The sequence below is a fragment of the Vitis riparia genome, chromosome 7 (assembly GCF_004353265.1).
Source record: "Vitis riparia cultivar Riparia Gloire de Montpellier isolate 1030 chromosome 7, EGFV_Vit.rip_1.0, whole genome shotgun sequence".
Lineage (NCBI taxonomy): Eukaryota > Viridiplantae > Streptophyta > Magnoliopsida > Vitales > Vitaceae > Vitis > Vitis riparia.
In genome coordinates this window covers 23,430,686-23,452,581 of record NC_048437.1, presented here as the reverse complement: position 1 = coordinate 23,452,581, position 21,896 = coordinate 23,430,686, and the positions used below count along the sequence as shown (strand labels likewise).

The 21,896-nt window shown below is 35.8% G+C and overlaps 1 protein-coding gene and 1 long non-coding RNA gene across 2 annotated transcripts in view; both read left to right on the top strand.

Annotated features, from left to right (window-relative positions):
* Positions 1 to 926: 926 nt before the first annotated feature.
* The window catches only part of LOC117918404 (exocyst complex component EXO84B-like), a 29,161-nt gene continuing 8,191 nt past the window's right edge, over positions 927 to 21,896 (top strand). Inside the window, exons 1-2 of the mRNA XM_034835035.1 lie at positions 927 to 1,240; positions 3,782 to 3,879. Coding sequence (XP_034690926.1) covers positions 1,097 to 1,240; positions 3,782 to 3,879 — 242 coding nt within the window. The 5' untranslated portion in view covers positions 927 to 1,096. The remainder of the gene's footprint in view (positions 1,241 to 3,781; positions 3,880 to 21,896) is intronic.
* LOC117918406 lies at positions 8,809 to 9,362 on the top strand. Its single transcript, XR_004651852.1, has 2 exons — positions 8,809 to 8,991; positions 9,082 to 9,362. It is a non-coding gene; the product is annotated as an uncharacterized LOC117918406 (long non-coding RNA).

Genomic DNA, 21,896 nt, shown 5'->3' with positions numbered 1-21,896 from the left:
AAACACCTTTTTATTTCATAAATGTATTTTGAAATAAAGTAAATCCACTTTTATTGTGGGTCTCAATTGAAGTGGACATTGAAAAAGAAAGACCTAAAGGGGTTGAAATAACCTTTTAGATTTTATATTTTTACTTTTTGATTCCATTTCTAAGAAGTAAGAATGTTATTTTCAATTTCAATAGCAAACTTCAGAATTCTTTTGAGTAATTTTATTTAAAGAGTTTATGAATTTAAATAAATAAATATTACTTGTTGTAGAAATTTATTTTAATTTATATAGAATTTTTTTTATTAAATAAAGCTTTTATAGCATTTAAAAATTACGTCATCCTATTAAGAAGAAAAAAAAAAAGAAAGTCATTTAAATAAAATATATTAAATTATTTTAAATTTATTTTAATTATGTTATGTTTGGTTTCAAAAAAAATTAAGAAAAAATAAAAAATGGAATAAAAAATATTTAAATTTAATAAATTATTTTTCTTAAATATTAAATAATTTAAAAATATATAAATTTTGAATAAAATTTAATTATATTTAATTTTTTTAATATATTTTTTATAGTAAAACTAAACATGAGAAAATTATTTTTTTTAACACATTTATTTTATTTTCTTAATATTTTATGAGAATTGAATATATCTTTTATTTTTTATATAAAAATTTAATAATTTAAAAATATTTAAAATTTTTAATTAGTTTTTGTTATATTTAATTTTTTAATATTGAAATCGTAATTTCTGGAAGAGTGAAAAGGGCAAAATTAGTGGGTGTGATTCGTGTAAAGGCTTTCCCGATTTGTTTGGAAGACATGGGGTTAAGAAAAACGGCACCGTTTTGATGTCAACAAGATGTGACAGTCAAATGTAGGCCGTTTTGGCTCGGCAACATGGAAAAGGCGCCCAAAAAACAGAAACAAAAGAACAAAAACACTGGTAGTGTTTTCACCGCATTGGTGAACGGAGCTACCGAAGCTCGCCGACAATGAAAGAAAACGACTTCGTAATGATGAGACAAACGACGAGATTTCACGCGTTTTCGCATTCGAATATCCATGGAATGTTTTGGTTTCGTTTGATTGGGGAAAAGTTTCGATGAAGTCATCTTCGTCTTTAAAATTTCGTTTCAGAGATCATAAGGAAACGGGAGATTCGATGGACGGCGGGACCAGTTCGGAGAGTTCGTCGGTGTCCAGTGACGGTGACGATGAGCTCGAGGTTGAATCCATGACTGGGAAGGTAAATATCTTTTTTCTTGAAATTTTGTAGGTATGCGTTTGGTTTCCGCGAAAAACGGAGGAAAGGGAAAGAAACGTAAAGAAACTTTTGAGTTTTATTATGTTCTTACTTGTTGAAAGAGGTGGTAGAAGGCCCTGTCATTTGAAAGTATGAGTACTCACAAATTTTCCTGTTTCTGCAAATTATAACAAAAATCAAATTTATTGTTTTTATTTTCCAAAAAAAAAAGCGTGGCTGCAATCTTCTGCGAGGGTTTGATTCTGATTTTGACAATGTGCCTTATTAATGAAATCTGCCAATAAGAACTCTCTTTTGATTTCAATTTGGTTTTATTTGATTTGCCTTTTGAGTTTTTCTTTAATTTTTTGTTTGTAAGACATAATTTTGTAGTCTTTCACAATTTTATCACGCATCACTTGGACAACTCACGAGACTTACGAGCTGGCTAACACGTGTAGAGTGTGAGGCTCACCGCATTTTTGTCTACAAACTCCTACATGTAGTTGCAATCCGTGCATGTGATTGTAGAGGGTCTGTTCTCTGTTTGGACTTTACTAACAAACAGTCAACACAGTACTCAACATTTTTATGAAGCATGTCTCGAAGATCCTTTGTATGATGATGCATTGGTAATTTGCCTTTACTTTCTTTAATCCAAAAGACAGTATTTTGTAGCAGTAAATGTCCTTGAGTGTTTGAAATGAAGTGAACTCTTCATCCTTCTATGTCTTTCAAATATAGCTTACCTTGATGATCCATTCATGAAGCACGCATTGTTTAGATTATGAAAACCTACTCAAACACAGATTTGCCCATTCTTTTTATTGATGAGGACAATGTTTGCAATCCCTTGTGGGATACTTTACCTATCTAATAAAGTCAGCCTCAATCAGCTTGTCGATTTCTGCCTCAATTTGGGAGCTGAGTTGTGATTAAAAGCATTATTTGAGCTTGTTTGGTTGGACAGGCCCCATGCTCGACTGTCAAGTGGTGGACTGTGACCTTAGACTCGAGACTAGACATCTCTTTGTATGTCCAAGTTGCAACTTGTAGTACTTTTTTTTCTTTAGAAATTTTTAGGAGTGCATCACACCTCCTTAGTTGTGATGTCTTGGATATTCGCCTTTTTATCTTTTGCCTCAGTTGAGATTTTTATGGCTCCGCTAGTTACGTATCTACATGATTTTTTATCCTTATTGTCTTAATTTTTTGTATGTTTTGTTACGATCATGTACTTCTTTACTTGCAACCACTGAATGGAGTTTCCATGGAAGCAAAAGTGATCCTGTAAGCCTTAGAGTCAGAGCCTTCATTAAGTCCTCTTATCATGGAGGAGCATCTCGTCTATTGGGACTTGAGCAGCTTCTCTTGTCTTCAAGACAAGTTGCAAATTGCCAAAGTTAGGAGGGTGATCGTCCCTTCTTTCAGTGTTTGGAGAACCCTACCATCTAACCTTGTGGCTATTTTTCCACCCCTTATTCAATGAAATGTGATTGACCTTCCTTTCACCAAGATTTTAGGACATGCCTAAGTTTCAGAGGTTCAATTTTAATTCTTCCAAGGGGAAATTTGTCAACTCCACTAGAATTGGTTTAACCTACGTGTCTATCTTAGATTGAACCTTTCCTCCTTTTTTCTTATTGAAGAAGAGAGCACCTACACTGTACCAGACAAGGAGAAAATCAACTGTTGTAAGATCATTGTTTTAACACAATGAAGAAGGATATGATCAATCAATCCTTCCTCAACTATACACAAATAACATCTATCATACCAATGCCCATCCTCTTTTTTCTAACTGATCCAGGAAAAGTCTCTTATCTTCCTTGGTGCCAAAAGGGAGGAGAAGGCTTTGACCGAGAAATTTCCTCTCTTTGAATCCACTTAGACTACCCTATCCTCTCCATCCTTAATTACCGATCTCTCTTACAATCTCAAAAGAAACACATCAACACTTTCCAGCTCCCAGTCATGAATCTGTCTTGTATGTTGTATTCAATTGATGAAATTGTTGTTCTAGAATTGGCAGGGCAGATGGCAACATGTATTGCAGCCTTAGGAAAAATGCACTTAAGTGAAATTCCTATTGATGGCTTACATGTCAAAATTAGATCTATAGAGAAACATCAACAGAATTGAAAAATCCATTCAAAGCACCCTGCTCTGAGCAATATTTCTACTAGTTTTAGTGGTTGTAATTAGCATTTGTGTTCTCTTATATGCCTTATGCCCCTGCGTGTCTTATTTCTTTTGGCTCGGTTGAACAAGTAATTTGTCAATACAAAGTCAGATTTTCCAATAGTGGTTCAATAATCCAATATCAACACAATTCACAGTTTCATATATTGGTTAGTTTTTGGTTCACTAGTTATAAGGGGTTCAGCTGCAGCTTCTCAGTATTGTCTGGCAGACTTGCAGAACTACCTATTCTTACTATTGAATAGTCCTGTTTTGCTGGATTGTTTTGTGTTAATCCCATCTCAAAAAATTTAGGTTATTCTTTCATCCTCATTACTATGTGAAATTCCTGATGTTATTTAGGGTATTAAGCGGCTCTGTTCAGAACTTGTTGAGCTAAAGAAGGCATCTGATGAAGATTTTCACAAAAGCATCTTTTCAAATTATTCAGCATTTTTAAGGTAACTTCCTAATTTGTTTGTTTTTATTTTATTTTTAGTTCTGTCCCATAATAGTTCAGTGCTTCAGTTTTCACTAACAGACACAAAAACGAGGCACTAGGTATGAATGAAGCAACCAACAAACAAAATATCAAATAAAAAGCGGGAAAAAAAAAAGGAAAGAAAAAGAGACTCCTTAAGCATTAATATTAGCCCTTTGTTTTCAGCCAAAGAAATTAGGAAATGGTGCCTTCTTAGGTTAGATTTTCTGTTTGAACAGGGGAGAAAATTATAATGCTGACCAACTTATGGGATGAGGTTAGTCTCTGGTTGAATAGTGTTGTCTTTGTAAACATAAGGAGTCTGCAGATCACATCTTAATACATTGTGAGTGGGTTGCCAGTTTGTGGTCCTTGGTGTTTTCCCTGTTTGAGATGCTTGGGTTCCTCCTGTGCAGTTAAAGTAGTTTTCCTCAGCATGCATGGTAACTTTGTGGGTCAGACCTGCCAGCTAGCTGGAAGGGTTTTTTTTTCCTTATGAGTAAATTTTTATCCCCATTGGGACTTGAACCAGGAACCTCCCACAAACCATCCCTAACTCTTTACCATTTGAGCTAAGCCTCAAGGGCAAAACTAGCTTGAAGGATGTCCCCCTTTATTTTGGTTTTGGAATGTTTGGAAAGAGGGGTATAGGAAATTTGAAATTGGAAATGACAGCAAAACTGTTGTTCATTAAATCCTTGGCTTCTGGTCCAACAATTTGTGGGAAATGTAAGTTAGCATGGGTATGGTTAGATAGGTTGGTTCTAATTTAGTAGTTTTGTTTCTTTTAGCCTTAGTGTGCCTTAAATATGTCTTGTATATATGGGATCTCCCCTCCTTCTCACCCCCCACACCACAAACACATCTCCCTCCCTCCCCTTGTTGCCAAGCGTCTATTTGTACACATATTTAATTCTTTTTTTTGATAGGTAAAAATTCTTGGCATCACCCAAACTTGAACCGGGTTGTATACATATTTAATTTTCATATGATATATATATATATACACAGCTCAATACAGTGATGATATCTGTAGAAGCTGGTCTCCCATATCCTATATGTATAATTTTAATGATTTTATCATTATATGCCTAGTCTAGGTGGATATATGGGTATTGGTTTAATTTATTGCTTTCTATTTATTTATTTTTTATTAGAAACAAATATATTCATCTTATTGAATGGTAAATACAAAGAAGGACAATCAATCCTTCCAAGATATACAATTGATGATCTGAAGGTGAAATAAATGTATATTGCTTCACAAAAAACTACAACTATTTGCACAAATTTAGGTAGAAAAGCAATGTGCTCATATTGTAAAAGCTCTATATACTTAGGAAAAAGTGCTCAACAAAAGAACCTAAAAACTAAGTGCTTTGCTCCTTGATTGACTAACTAGTCTACAACTTATTTAGTTGAGCGAGGAACCCAAGAGAAGGAGCTAACACGAAATATGGGATGAAAAATAATAAATTATGACTATTAGATTGATTATACACACAGTTTATATAAGAGATTACAAGAGAAGAAATAGGAAACAAGAGACATAATAGGAAACTAACTTATTCCTAAATCATAAAACTATCTATTTACAGAAATAAGAAACTAATAAAACTATCTATTTACAGAAATAGGAAACTAACAAAGCTATCTATTTACAGAAATAGGAAACTAACATAATAGGAAAATAATTCTCCTATTTTATTTACAGCTCAACACTCCCCCTCAAGCTGAGGAATAGATGTCTTTCATTCCCAGCTTGAATACAAGATTGTGAAACATTGAACTGTTCAGCCTTTTTGTTAGGATATCAGCTAATTGATGTTTTGATGGAACATAGGACATACACATTGCCAATGTTTTTAAAGGCGTTTGTGGGGCGCGCCTTGAGGCGAGGCGCAGCGAAAACGCGTTGAGGCGTTAAAAATAAAACGAAACACGTGAAAGGCGTACGCTTTTCCGGTGAGGCGTGATTGAGGCGTGCTTTGATCGCGCCTTTCACGCTCCAAGAAGAAGGCGTATGCTTCGTCGGATCTGATGTGGCAATGAACAGAGATTTAAAAAAAAACCCTAAGTAATCCCTAAAACCCTAGTCCCGATTGAAAACAAACCCAAAACGAAACCCTACCTCCAACGACTCAAGCGGAGTGCTCACCCTCGGCGGCAACCAATCGCAATGCATCTTCTCTAGTGGTGATCCCTCTCGTTCATCTCCAGGTATGTTGCGAACTCCCTCTTCCATGGTTTCTCCCTCTTCGTTTCTCTCTCTGCAATCCATACGGGCTTCGTCGGCTCTTCATCCAATTTTTTTTTTTTTTATCAAATCAGTTATGTATATCTATTTAAATTTTAAACCCTTTTTTCTCTCTCTTACAGTATATCTATTTAAATTCTCTCTCGGCAGTCCACAGCCCACACTTCCAGTCCACACTTTTCTCTCTCTCCCAGTAGGCTTTTCATCTTTTTTTTTTTTTAAATTATCAAATCAAATGTGCCTTTTGTTAATAAGATTTTTTTTTGAAGTTTTTTATATGTTTGCTTATAGTATCAACAAACAAATATAATTAAAATTATATAAAAGATAATTATTTGTGAATTTTGAATTTTTTATTTCTTGTTTAATTTTAATTTTCACCTCAATTTTCTTTATTTCATTATTAAATTCCAATTAAAATTTATGTGTATAATTTTTAAACTCCTTTAAAAAAAATTGATTTTTTTTAATTTAAACCAATTAAATTTTGTATTTCAGTTTTAAATTTCTTTCAATTGTGCTTTGTTATTATTTTTTAGTCAATTATATTGTTTTATGGAAATTTGAATATTATTATTGGTGATTTTTTTTAGAATGAGTTCCTCTGATTCGAAAAATTCAAGAAAGGATTTTGTGTGGAAGTATGTGATGGAAGTTTATGGAGAGCAATATTTAAGATGTAAATTTTGCAATCAAAGATGTACGGGAGGGGTGAATAGACTAAAGCATCACTTAGCCGGAACTCATGCAACAAAGTTAGTGAAGATGCTAGATTGGAATGTAAAGAGGCATTGGCTAATTTTAAGGATCAAAAAACGAAGAGAAATGAATTGCTCCAAGAAATTGGTATGGGTCCAACTTCAATGCATGAAAGTGCCTTGTCTAAAACAATAGGGACATTAGGGAGTGGGAGTGGGAGTGTAAGTGGGAGTGGGGAACCTATTCCTAGGGGACCCATGGATAAATTTACCACTTCACAACCTAGACAAAGTACTTTGAATTCAAAGTGGAAGCAAGAAGAAAGGAAGGAAGTGTGTAGAAAAATTGGTAGGTTTATGTATTCAAAAGGTCTTCCATTCAACACTGTGAATGATCCTTATTGGTTTCCTATGATAGATGTTGTTGCAAACTTTGGGCCCGGGTTTAAGCCTCCATCCATGCACGAATTGAGGACATGAATTCTTAAAGAAGAGGTGAATGACCTAAGTATCATTATGGAAGATCACAAAAAAGCTTGGAAACGATATGGATGTTCAATTATGTCAGATGGTTGGACAGATGGAAAAAGTAGGTGTCTTATCAATTTTTTGGTGAATAGTCCTGCTGGCACTTGGTTTATGAAATCAATTGATGCTTCTGATACAATAAAAAATGGGGAATTGATGTTCAAATATCTTGATGAGGTGGTTGAAGAAATTGGAGAGGAGAATGTTGTGCAAGTCATCACTGATAATGCCTCTAATTATGTGAATGATGGAATGAGGCTTATGGAAAAAAGGAGTAGATTGTGGTGGACTCCTTGTGCTACTCATTGCATTGATTTGATGTTGGAGGATATTGGAAAGCTAAATGTTCATGCTACTACACTTTCTCGAGCTAGGCAAGTTGTGAAGTTTATATATGGGTATACTTGGGTTCTTAGCTTGATGAGAACATTAACAAAAAATCATGAACTTATTCGTCCAGCAATTACACGGTTTGCTACTGCATTTCTTACTCTCCAAAGTCTTTATAAGCAAAAGCAAGCTCTTATAGCAATGTTCTCCTCAGAAAAATGGTGTTCAAGCACATGGGCTAAAAAGGTAGAAGGTGTGAAAACTCGAAGTACAGTGTTGTTTGATCCAAATTTTTGGCCTCATGTTGCTTTTTGCATAAAGACCACTGTTCCATTAGTTAGTGTTTTGAGAGAGGTTGATTCAGAGGAAAGACCAGCCATGGGTTATATTTATGAGTTGATGGATTCAGCTAAGGAGAAGATTGCATTTAATTGTCGGGGCATGGAGAGAAAATATGGCCCTATTTGGAGAAAAATTGATGCAAGATGGACTCCGCAACTTCATCGACCTTTACGTGCAGTAGGCTATTATCTTAATCCTCAATTGTGGTATGGAGATAAGTTCTCTAATGTTGATGAGGTGAGGAAGGGATTATTTGAATGCATGGATAGGATGTTGGATTATCAAGAACGTTTAAAAGCTGACATTCAGTTGGACTCATATGACCAAGCAATGGGTGAATTTGGGAGTCGTATTACAATTGATTCTCGAACATTAAGAAGTCCTACAAGTTGGTGGATGCATTTTGGGGGTTCAACACCGGAGTTGCAAAAGTTTGCTATTTGAGTCCTTAACCTTACTTGTAGTGCTTCGGGATGTGAAAGAAATTGGAGCACATTTGAATCGGTAATACTTCTATTTTTGTAAATTTTTATACATATATTTCTATTTCAATGTTAGAGAACTTTATTTCATTTTAACACATAAAATTGTTTCTTTTATTATTTGTAGATCCATACAAAAAAAAGAAATAGACTTGAACATCAAAAGTTGAATGCTCTAGTGTATGTAAGGTACAACACTAGATTGAGAGAGCAAAGTCTACAAAGAAAACAAAATGTTGATCCAATCTTGGTAGAGGAGATTGATTCCGATGATGAATGGATTGTGGAGAAAGAAGATCCCCTCCTCCCCCTTGATCTTTGTTGGCTTCAAGATAATGAATTATTCAATGTTGATGCCATTAGAGTTGTGTCATCCAACTCCTAAGAGACGCAAACATCATCGGATCATATGGTTTCTTCACATTCCTACAAAAGGAAACATAATGAAGTACCAAGTAAGTACTCAAAAATTGAAATCATAAATTTGATTAAATTTAATAAAAAAAAACTTTTAATATTTACACATAATTAATACTTTATGCTAGGTACAAGTGGAGGCAAAGGCAAAGAGAAGGAATTGAATTTGACACCAATTGATGAAAATGAAGATTTAGATGAAATGGGGATACATGATAGTGGACATTTTCCTACTATTGATACATTGGATGAGGATGATGATGACCTTGGAGAGGAGGATTTAAGTTGAAACAATTTACTCTAGTTGTTATTTCATGACTTAGTTATGGATTTTTTGTAAAAGTTTAGAACTATTATTATGGTTGACTCTATTTTCTATTTCATGACTTAGTTATGGCTTTTTGTTAAAGTTTGAAACTATTAGTATAGTTGAATCTATAATCTATTTTATGAATTTGTTATGGTTTTTTGTGAAAGTAAGGAACTAGTATGTTTTTTTTTATGATTCTAATGAATTGTTTTCATGTTTTTATTTATGTTATTTTATTTTATATATTTTAAAATATTAATTAATTATATAATGTGAGGCTCAAAAAGCTTACGCCTCAACGCCTCGCCTCACGAACACAAAAACACCTCGCCTTACGCTTTCGCCTTTAAAAACTTTGCACACTACTCCTTCCTCCAATTTTTCTTTGATGAAATGCCTATCAATCTCAATATGTTTTGTCCTATCGTGTTGTATAAGGTTATGAGCAATATTGATAGCTGACTTGTTGTCACAATAGAGCTTCATAGGACCATCCCACTTGATTCTCAAATCATCTAGAATAATCTTCAGCCAAAGTAGTTCACACAACCCTGAGCAATGGCCTTAAACTCTGATTCTGCACCTTGCTATCACATTCTGCTTTTTACTTCTCCATGTTACTAGATTACCTCCAAGAAAAGTACAATACCCTGTAGTCGATCTTTGATCCACTTGGGAACCTGCATAGTCAACGTCGGTGTATGCTTCTAGAGCAAGAGTATTGTTCTTCTTGAACAAAATTCCTTTCTCAGGGTTGCCTTTCAAGTAATGCAGCACCTTGTAAGCAGCTTGAAGATGAGGTTCTCTTGGATCATGCATGAATTGACTGATCACGCTCACCGAGTAGGCGATGTCTAGCCGAGTGTGAGCAAGGTATATGAGCCTACCAACCAGCCTCTGGTACATTCTTTTATCCACCACTGGTTCTTCTTTAGCTTCTCCCAACTTATGGTTTGGATCCATTGGGGTAGAGACTGGTTTACACCCAATCTTCCCTGTTTCTGCCAATAAATCAGTCACATACTTTTGTTGAGAGATGAAGATCCCTTGTGTGGAATATGCCACCTCAATACCGAAGAAGTACTTCAGTTTCCCTAGTTCCTTTATCTCAAACTCTGTTGCTAATCTTTGCTTCAATTCATGTTTTTCTCTCTCATCATTTCCAGTCACTATGATGTCATCAACATAGACTAGAAGAGCAGTTACTCTCCCTGAAGCCGAGTGCTTAATGAAGAGAGTGTGGTCACCTTGGCTTTGTTTGTATCCAAACTCTTTCATGACCATTGCAAATCTCCCAAACCAAGCCCTAGGAGATTGGTTTAGCCCATAAAAGGCCTTTTTCAGCTTGCACACCTTGTTACCTGTGTTTCCCTCAAATCCCGATGGGATGTTCATGTAAATCTCTTCATCTAAATCATCATGGAGAAATGCATTCTTAACATCATACTGTAGAAGTTGCCAATTGTAGTGGGCAGCCAGTGACAACAGGATTCTTACAGTATTCATTTTTGCAACTGGAGCAAAAGTCTCTTGATAATCAACTCCATAAGTTTGAGTGTACCATTTGGCTACCAATCTTGCTTTATGTCTCTTAAAAGATCCATCAGCCTTATATTTCAGTGTGAAAATCCACTTGCAATCAACAATGTTTTTCCCTCTTGGTCTTTCAACAATCTCCTATGTTTTATTTTTTTCTAATGCACTCATCTCCTCTCTCATAGCATCCTTCCATTCCCTTTTTGTCAATGCCTCAAAAACAATGTTAGGGATGATAGTGGTGTTTAGACTCACAATAAAATTCTTGTGGGCTGGTGATAGGTGCTTAAGAGACACATAGTGTGATAGTGGATAGAGTGGTTGGTTAGTGGATTCTCTGGTGCATTTTTTAACAGCAATAAGAAGGTCTAGGTTTAGGTTGTCTGTTGAGTCAGTGGAAGTTTCACCAGGTTGTGTATGTAAAGGTGGGTCTGATCTTACCGTGATTTCATTCCCAAGGTCTGAGTTGGATTCTTGGACCTGCTTTTGTTTTGGAATGGCCTTTTCCCTTGAATACACTTGAGGAACCTTTGGAAAATTGTGAATGACACTGGCTGGAACAGGGGATGACTCAGGTTCTTAATCACCATGGGTTGAGACATGAGGAAGGTCAAGAGGTTCAAAGGACTCATAAGGACTATCTTCCATCATTGAAATATCCCCTTGAAGAAAGGACTTGGGGAAAAAATGTTTATTTTCTGTGAAGGTGATATCTGCAGAGATGTAAAATTTTCTGGCTGAGGGATTGTAACACTTGTATCCTTTTTGAGTGGATCAGTAACCAAGGAAGACGCATTTTATGGCTCGAGGGTCTAGCTTATCTCTATATTGGCTGTGGACATGAAGAAATGCAGTGCACCCAAATACCCTAGGAGTGAGCCAATTTGAGGTTATGAAGTGTGGATAGAAACTCTTAAGTATCTCTACAGGGCTTTTGTTGTCTAACACTCGTGAGGGAATTCCATTTATCATGGATGTGACAGTAAGAACAGCTTCTCCCCATTAGGACTTAGGAACATTCCCTTGAAAGAGTAAGGCTCGGGTTGTGTTGAGTAAATGCCCATTTTTCCTTTCGGTTACCCCATTTTGTTGGGGTGTGTTAACACATGATGAATCATGGAGAATGCCTTGTGATTGAAAATAGGGTGACAAAGTCTAGTTGAAGTAATCTCTAGCATTGCTTGTCCTAAAGCTTTTTATTTTAACCCCAAATTAGTTTTGAACCATTGAGTGGAAATTAGGTATAACAATGTTAACATCAGATTTTTGTTTAAGAAGAAAGATCCATGTAACCTGAGTGTAGTCATCAATTAAGGATACAAACCAACGAGCCCCATAAACATTAGGTATAGTCAAAGGACCCCATATGTCACTATGAATCAAATGAAAAGGATGAGAACTTCTTTTATTGCTAATAGGAAAAGATACACGAGTATGTTTTTCCAATTCACAAGTTTCGCAATGAAACTCAGAAATATCTAATCTTTGGAACAAATGAGGAAACATGACCTTTAAAACCCTAAAAGATGGATGACCTAGATGTAGGTGATACAACCAAATGGTATCTTTATTTGAGGAACTGAGAAAAGACAACGACAAATTATTACTAGTTTTATGAGATTATTCAAGGTGGTAAAGACCACTCCTTTCCTTAGCAAGTCCAATCCTCCTCCTCGAGCCTTGTTCTTGAATAACACAATAAGAAGGGAAAAAAATAGCATAACATTTAAGATTATAGGTAAGCTTTTGAATGGAAACAAGGTTGGCCGACAATTTTGGTACATGGAGGACATTTTTAAGAATAAGGGTAGGTGTGATGTATATGTCTCCGAAACCTACAACGGTAGCTAAAGAGCTATTGGCCACTACAATTTTCTTGTTACTTGGGCTTGGGGTGTAGGTATTGAAAAGTTGAGATTTGGAGGTCATATGGTCTGTGGCACCGGAGTCTATTATCCAAGAGTCATCATAAACTCTGTGTGAGGCATTTATGTAAAAAGAGAGTGAAGGTGTACCTGAATTTTCCAACATCTTCCACGAAAAAACCTGATCTCTTGAAATTAAGGCAGATCGCGAAACAAAAAAAATCAGCAGCAATGAAGGCTAGTAAAAGAACAAGTGAATAAAAAAAAAATCCAGCTATGAAGGCCAGAAAAATTGCGATGAAGGCTAGAACGATGCCCAGGTCTTAAAAACCTACAGCTCTGATACCATGACACGAAATATGAGATGAAAAATAATAAATTCTGACTATTAGATTGATTATACACATAGTTTATATAGGAGATTACAAGAGAAGAAATAGGAAACAAGAGACATATTAGGAAACTAACTTATTCCTAAACTAACTTATTCTTAAATCATAAAACTATCTATTTACAGAAATAGGAAACTAACAAAACTATCTATTTACAGAAATAGAAAACTAACATAATAGGAAAATAATTCTCCTATTTTATTTACAGCTCAACAGGAGCATCTAGCAATATATAGAATTTTGTGAAGCCAACTATCAAACTTTCATGAGCCTCTCCCCCTATTAGACACTAAGGAGATAACAACAATAGAATCTCCTTCTACATTTAGGTTGGATAGACATTAAGTTGTAGCCTACGTTAAGCCCTCTAGTAATCTAATATCTTTGCCTTAATAACTAAACCCACTCTAGCAAGTTTAAAGTAAGCTTTGGGTATTGTATCTAGTGATCTCTAATCATCCTCCAATAACTAATTGTCCAAAATAACCTAAAGAACACTCATCAAAATTCAAGTTTATCGAGCCTATTAGAGGAGTTAAATCGTTATTCTTTGTGATCTCTTAACGTGGCAAACATATTTCCAATCTAACAATAAAAGATCCAAAGGAGTATTCTTAAAATAATTAATGATCAAGGCCAAAAAAATAAGAGAAGTAAACCCATTCCCAAATGGTCTCTACGGATCTCCATCTATCATCAAAGATCCTAGCATTTCTTTCCAACTATAAAAACAAAATCAAGGATAGGATAGTCAACTGCTAAAAAACCCCTACCTTTAAAATAACTATCAAATCCTTCAAAAGAGATTACTAACATATTTGCTATGCCTCCAAGAGGCACCTAAACAATTTTGGCAAGACCAAACAATCTATGCCAAAGTCTTAAGACTATAGGGTTATGAAGAAATATGATCGATTCACTACTCTCTAAGCACATAACATAGTACTTCGAGTTGCCTCGTATACTCTCTGTATGTTTTGCGGCTATTTTGCCTCCTGATAATATATTCTACGCTTACTTATAAAAAAAAAATAACATAGTACTTCGAGTTGAAAGAATTTTAAGACCTCCTCACCCTGATACATAATGTTGATATTGATCTTCTTATTAGCACAAGCCATGTAAAATCCTTAATTATAAGTGAGGCTTTTAGATTCTATTGAGTGAGAGAAAAAAAAAAAAGTGTCTTATTCAATAAGAAAGAGTAAAAAAGCACATATATAGACTTTTACACACACACACACACAAACAAGCTATCCCATATCAAATAACTACTAATAATTCTTTAACACTCCCCTTCAAGTTAGGGTGTATATTATTAAGACCTAACTTGGAACACATAATAGAAAAAGGATTTCTCCTTAAAGCTTTAGTAAAAGAAATCACCAATCTGATCTTCAAACTTGATATATTCTCTGATAAAATTGTAATCCACTTCAATATGCTTGGTTCTCTCATGAAACATCAGGTTATTGGTGATATGAATAGTTACTTGATTATCACAGTTATTAGTTCTAGACTTCCAAGAGAAAATCCAATCTCCTATAACTAGTTTTGAATCCACATTAACTCACACACTATATGTGTCATGGCCTTTTATTATGCTTCAACACTAGATATAGCTACTATATTATGCTTTTTACTCCTCCAAGTAACCAAGTTACCACAAACAAAGGTACAATATCCACTAGCGGAACTTTAACTTCACTCAATTGAGGATCCGCCGAGTCCACATCTGAAAAACAAACAATACTGGAGTTGGACCTTCTTTTGTAAAGTACTCCCATACCTATAGTACCTTTGAGATACCTTAGGATTCTACACACTGCTTCCTAATGAATCTACTTGGGTATTTCTATGAACCGAATTACTATACTAACAAGAAAAGTAAATAAATTATCTTACCCACTAGACTTGGATATCCTCGTTGATTTTAAAACTCAAGAATATCATCTTCATTAAGATTCATGTTTTGCTCCATAGGAGTGTGATGGGGGAAAGCCTTTTAAAGTTTATTCAAGGAAGAAAGGGAAGACCTAAGTAAACTTTAAGTAGGATTAATATTAATTAGAATTGAATAGGATTGGTATTTGTTGGAGTCTAATTAGGATTAGCTAGTTGAGTTATAATATAATTAGAATTTGAGTCATGATAGGTTATTAGAGTCCTAGTAGACTTTGGATTTCTTAGAGAAGCCTATAAATAGGCTAATCAATGTAAATCAAAGGAATGAATTTGATGAATAATATTATACTTTCTTTCATTGCAAGGTTGCAACCCTCAATGGTGAGACTCCATTGATTTTCTTCTAGGTGAGACTCCTAGAAGGCCTTAGTGAGACTCTAAGGTTTTCCATCTTTTCTTCATTGTTTCTTCTTTCTCTCTATTTCTTATCTTATAATTTTCTCTACCATAAAGTTTATTCCTTGTTCCTCTCCTTACACCCTAAAAATAAAACCCTAGCCCACCTACCCTTGAGTGTAGGCAACCATCCTAGGGTTGTCCTACATCAATTTTGGTATCAGAGCCAAAATTCTTGGCTTGAAGGCATATGCAATTAAGGAGCGGAGCAACTTATGCAAGCATGAGTTCCAAAAAAACTTCTAGCAATCAAGATGCCGCTACAATACGCTTGGAGGAAATTTCAGCCACACAACAATCCCATCAAGATGCTATAATACAACTAAATAGCAAACTTGATGAGATCATGAAGTTATTAGAAAAGAGCCAAGAAAAACGACCAATTGAAGAGGAGATCGCAAGTCATCAATTTAGACAATCGCCAAATCGATCACGCGAAGAACAAGACAATTTTATGATGGGGAATCAAAGAAGGGCCAAACTTTTTGAGCTAGATGATGATGTGACAAAAAAGGTACGTCTTGAAGTTGCTGAATTTTATGGAAAACTAAATCCAACAGCTTTTCTTGATTGGATTATGTCAATGGAAGATTACTTTGATTGGTATGCAATGCCCGAAAATAGAAAAGTTCGTTTTGTGAAGGCAAAGTTGAAAGGAGCAGCACGTCTATGGTGGCATAATATTGAGAATCAAGCTCATAGAACTGGCCAACCGCCTATTGACACATGGGACGAGATGAAGTTGAAGATGAAGGAGCACTTTCTCCCAACTGATTATGAACAACTTATGTATACAAAATTGTTTTCCCTTAAACAAGGTCCCAAGTCCGTTGAAGAATATACAGAAGAATTCCATGAATTGAGCATTCGAAATCAAGTGCGGGAAAGTGATGCTCAACTTGCAGCCCGCTACAAAGCTGGACTTCGAATGGAGATTCAACTTGAGATGATAGCTGCACACACTTATACCGTAGATGACGTTTATCAACTAGCCCTCAAAATAGAAGAAGGCCTCAAATTCCGGGTTTCCAGGCGTCCAAGTTCACAAATTGGGAGCACTTTCTCCAACAGGACAGCAAGCAAACCTTTAAGCACATCAAACTTCAGAACTCCTAATCATGTGAATGGTGGGGGCAACACTCAACAAACTTCGAATGTGGCTTATAAGAATGGTAATAAGGGGCAAAATTCAACGAGTAATGGAGATAGAAAAGTAGACGTGACTCCTTTATGCTTTAAGTGTGGTGGGCATGGTCATTATGCTGTTGTATGCCCAACCAAAAGTTTACACTTTTGTGTTGAAGAACCAGAATCTGAATTGGAAAGTTACCCAAAGGAAGAAGAGACCTACAATGAAGATGAAGTTAGTGAAGAATTTGACTACTATGATGGTATGACGGAAGGACATAGTCTTGTAGTACGACCTTTATTAACCGTTCCAAAAGTAAAAGGAGAAGAAGATTGGCGGCGTACTAGCATTTTCCAAACACGTATTTCTTGCCAAGGGAGATTATGCACCATGATCATTGATGGAGGTAGCAGTTTGAACATAGCTTCACAAGAACTTGTTGAGAAGCTAAACCTTAAAACAGAGAGACATCCAAATCCATTCAGAGTAGCATGGGTTAATGACACCTCTATCCCGGTAAGTTTTCGTTGTTTAGTGACATTCCTTTTTGGTAAGGACTTTGAAGAGTCTGTATGGTGTGAGGTCTTACCCATTAAAGTAAGTCATATTTTACTTGGAAGACCTTGGCTCTTTGATAGAAAAGTTCAACATGACGGCTATGAAAATACATATGCTCTCATACACAACGGACGTAAGAAGATCCTTCGTCCAATGAAAGAAGTCCCTCCAATTAAGAAGTCAGATGAGAATGCACAACCAAAAAAGGTACTTACTATGTGTCAATTTGAAAATGAGAGCAAGGAAACTAAAGTTATTTTTGCTTTAATGGCTCGGAAAGTGGAAGAATTTAAAGAGCAAGACAAGGAATATCCAGCAAACGCACGTAAAATCCTTGATGACTTTTCTGACTTGTGGCCTGCAGAGTTACCTAATGAACTCCCTCCTATGCGTGACATACAACATGCCATTGATTTGATTCCTGGTGCATCATTACCAAATTTACCAGCCTACAGAATGAATCCAACAGAGCATGCTGAATTGAAAAGGCAAGTTGATGAATTACTTACTAAAGGCTTTATTCGTGAAAGCCTAAGTCCTTGTGGAGTTCCTGCCCTACTAACACCAAAGAAGGATGGATCATGGCGGATGTGTGTGGATAGTCGTGCAATCAACAAAATCACAATCAAGTATCGATTTCCAATTCCAAGACTTGATGACATGCTAGATATGATGGTTGGATCAGTAATCTTCTCAAAGATTGATCTAAGAAGTGGATATCATCAAATACGTATTAGACCAGGGGATGAATGGAAGACATCTTTCAAAACTAAGGATGGATTGTATGAGTGGTTAGTCATGCCGTTTGGACTAACCAATGCTCCAAGTACCTTCATGTGATTATGACGCAGGTATTAAAACCTTTTATTGACGGTTGTTGGTTGTCTATTTTGATGATATTCTTATCTATAGTCGATCTTGTTGAAGATCATGAGGAACACTTGAAGCAAGTAATGCGCACTCTTAGGGGTGAAAAGTTTACATTAATTGAAAAAATGTACTTTCATGAGCCCTAGTGTTGTATTTCTTGGCTTTGTTGTGTCTTCTAAGGGTGTTGAAACAGATCCGGAGAAGATCAAAGCTATTGTTGATTGGCCAGTACCAACAAATATCCATGAGGTGCGAAGCTTCCATGGAATGGCTACATTCTATCGACTTCGAAATTTCAGCTCTATTATGACCCCAATTACTGAATGCATGAAACCTGGTTTATTTATTTGGACCAAGGCGGCCAACAAGGCATTTGAAGAAATCAAATCCAAAATGGTGAACCCTCCTATCTTACGCCTACCAGACTTTGAGAAGGTATTTGAGGTGGCCTGTGATGCTTCCCATGTGGGAATTGGAGCAGTTCTTAGCTAAGAGGGACATCCTGTGACTTTCTTTAGTGAGAAGCACAATGGGGCAAAGAAAAAATACTCCACATATGATCTTGAATTCTATGCGGTGGTGCAAGCAATTAGGCATTGGCAACATTATCTCAGTTACAAGAATTTGTTTTGTATTCAGATCATGAAAGCCTTGCGATATCTTAATTCTCAAAAGAAGCTTAACTCTCGACATGCAAAATGGAGTAGTTTTCTTCAATTGTTTACCTTTAATTTAAAGCATTGTGCAGGAATTGAAAATAAAGTAGTTGATACCCTTAGTAGGAAGGCCCTTCTCTTAGTAAACATGTCAACCACTACAATTGGATTTGAAGAATTAAAGCATTGCTATGACAATGATGTTGATTTTGGAGATGTTTATTCCTCTCTTTTGAGTGGTTCAAAAGCAACATGTATTGATTTCCAGATTTTAGAAGGGTACTTGTTTTATAAAAATCATTTATGCTTACCAAGGACTTCTCTACGTGATCATGTCATATGGGAACTTCATGGAGGCCGGAATGGTGGACATTTTGGACGAGATAAGACCATTGCTTTGGTGGAAGATCGCTTCTTTTGGCCTAGTTTAAAGAAGGATGTTTGGAAGATTATCAAACAATGTCGAGCATGTCAAGTAGGAAAAGGTTCAAAGCAAAATACGGGGTTATATACGCCATTACCAATTCCTTCCAAACCTTGGAAGACTTGAGCATGGATTTTGTACTTGGATTACCAAGGACACAACGGGGCTTTGATTCTATATTTGTTGTGGTTGATAGATTTTCCAAAATGCACATTTTATCCCATGTAAGAAGGCTTCAGATGCTTCTTATGTTGCTGCCTTATTCTTTAAAGAAGTAGTTCGATTGCATGGATTACCACAATCCATTGTTTCTGATCGCGATGTCAAGTTTATGAGCTATTTTTGGAAAACCTTGTGGGCCAAGCTAGGTACTCAATTAAAATTTTCAAGTTCTTTTCATCCTCAAACTGATGGACAACCAGAAGTTGTCAATCGCAGTCTTGGTAATCTTTTGAGATGCATTGTGAGAGATCAGTTGAGAAATTGGGATAATGTCTTACCACAAGCCGAATTTGCTTTCAATAGCTCCACTAATCGTACTATTGGGTACTCACCTTTTGAAGTAGCATATGGGCTGAAACCTAAGCAACCTGTTGATCTTATACCATTACCTACTTCTGTCTGCACTAGCCAAGATGGTGATGCATTTGCACGTCATATACGAGATATACATGAAAAGGTACGAGAAAAAATCAAAATCAGCAATGAGAACTATAAAGAGGCAGCAGATGCACATCGAAGATATATTCAGTTTCAAGAAGGTAATCTAGTGATGGTTCGTTTACGACTAGAAAGATTTCATCCGAGCACATATCAAAAGCTTCAAGCTAAGAAAGCGGGTCCATTTCGGGTACTAAAGCGATTGGGTGAGAATGCTTATTTGTTAAAGCTCCCTTCAAACTTGCATTTTAGTCCAATATTTAATGTGGAAGATTTGTATATCTACCATGGCCAACGATGTAAGTGAAGAGTTGGATCTTCAATTACCACCTACTCTTAGCCCACGTCCTGAGATCGAGTATGTTCTTGATGATCAACTTGTGTCTACTCGACAAGGTGGATACAAAAATTTTTTGGTGAAATGGCGAGGCAAACCACATTTTGAGAATACATGGATTACGACAACGGATTTTCAAAAGATTAACCCCGATCTCTATGAATTGTACCAAGCATCTAACTCGTCGGAGCCGAGTTCTTTCAAGCTGGGGAGAATTGATGGGGGAAGGCCTTTTAAAGTTTATTCAAGGAAGAAAGGGAAGACCTAAGTAAACTTTAAGTAGGATTAATATTAATTAGAATTGAATAGGGATTGGTATTTGTTGGAGTCTAATTAGGATTAGCTAGTTGAGTTATAATATAATTAGAATTTGAGTCATGATAGGTTATTAGAGTCCTAGTAGACTTTGGATGTTATAATTAGAATTAGAATCATAATAGGTTATTAGAGTCCTAGTAGACTTTGGATTTCTTAGAGAATCCTATAAATAGGCTAATCAATGTAAATCAAAGGAATGAATTGGATGAATAATATTATACTTTCTTTTATTGCAAGGTTGCAACCCTCAATGGTGAGACTCCATTGATTTTCTTTTAGGTGAGACTCCTAGAAGGCCTTAGTGAGGCTTTAAGGTTTTTCCATCTTTTCTTCATTATTTCTTCTTTCTCTCTATTTCTTATCTTATAATTTTCTCTACCATAAAGTTTATTCCTTGTTCCTCTCCTTACACCCTAAAAATAAAACCCTAGCCCACCTACCCTTGAGTGTAGGCAACCATCCTAGGGTTGTCCTACATCAGAGTGTTAGCTAGCTTTGCTCATAACATGCTAGTTTCATTGAGCAAGTCTAATACATACTTTAGGACAAAACAATGTCACCTCTACTATGTGTAACTTCAATGCCCAAGAAGTAACGCAATAACCCAAGTTCCTTTGTTTGAAAGGTTTGTTTCAAGTAACCTTTCACTTCTTCAATACTTGTAACATCACCACCAAAGACGATGATATTATCCATATATATAATCATTACTACTATTCCAGTGCCCTTCTTGAGAACAAATATTGAGTGGCCAAAATTACATCTTCTAAAACCAAATGATAGAAGAATAGTATTCAATTGATCAAACCAAGGTAGAGGAGATTGTTTTAATCGATAAATAACCTATTTAGTATGCAAACTCTAACTATTGACTCCCCCTAAGCAACAAACCCAAGTGGTTGCTACATATAGACTTCCTAACTCAAATCACCATGCAAGAATGTATTCTTCACATCTAACTAATGTAGGCTCCACCCAAAATTGGCAGCTAAGGAAATTAGAATACGTGCTGAATTAAGATGAGCAACGGGGGAGAAAGTCTCAAAATAGTACACACCATAAGTTTGATTATACCCTTTAGCAACAGACTAAGCCTTCAACCATTCTATAGTTCCATCTAGATAATATTTAAAAGTGAAAACCTAGTGGCAGCCTACAAAATCCTTTCCTTGAGGCAAATCAACAAGCTCTCATGTACCTTTGTTTGGGAGAGCATGCACCTCTTCTTCCAGTAGTATGATTTAGAGCTTCTTGATTCGACTTAGGAATGGAAATAGAAGACAATGCACAAGCAAAACACCAAAAGGTGGGGGAAAGGTTATCTAAAGATACATAATGAGTAAGAGGATAGTAGGTGCAATTGTGTTACCTTTTTTTAGTATAATAGGGAGGTTTGACTCATGGGAAATTGAGAAAATGGAAATAGGTGGTGGTATAGAATCATCCATTGATGGGTATGGGTTTGGAGGAGGTAGAGATTGAGTTTGATCTACTTCATGATCTCTAGCCAATCTTTTCCATTGATAA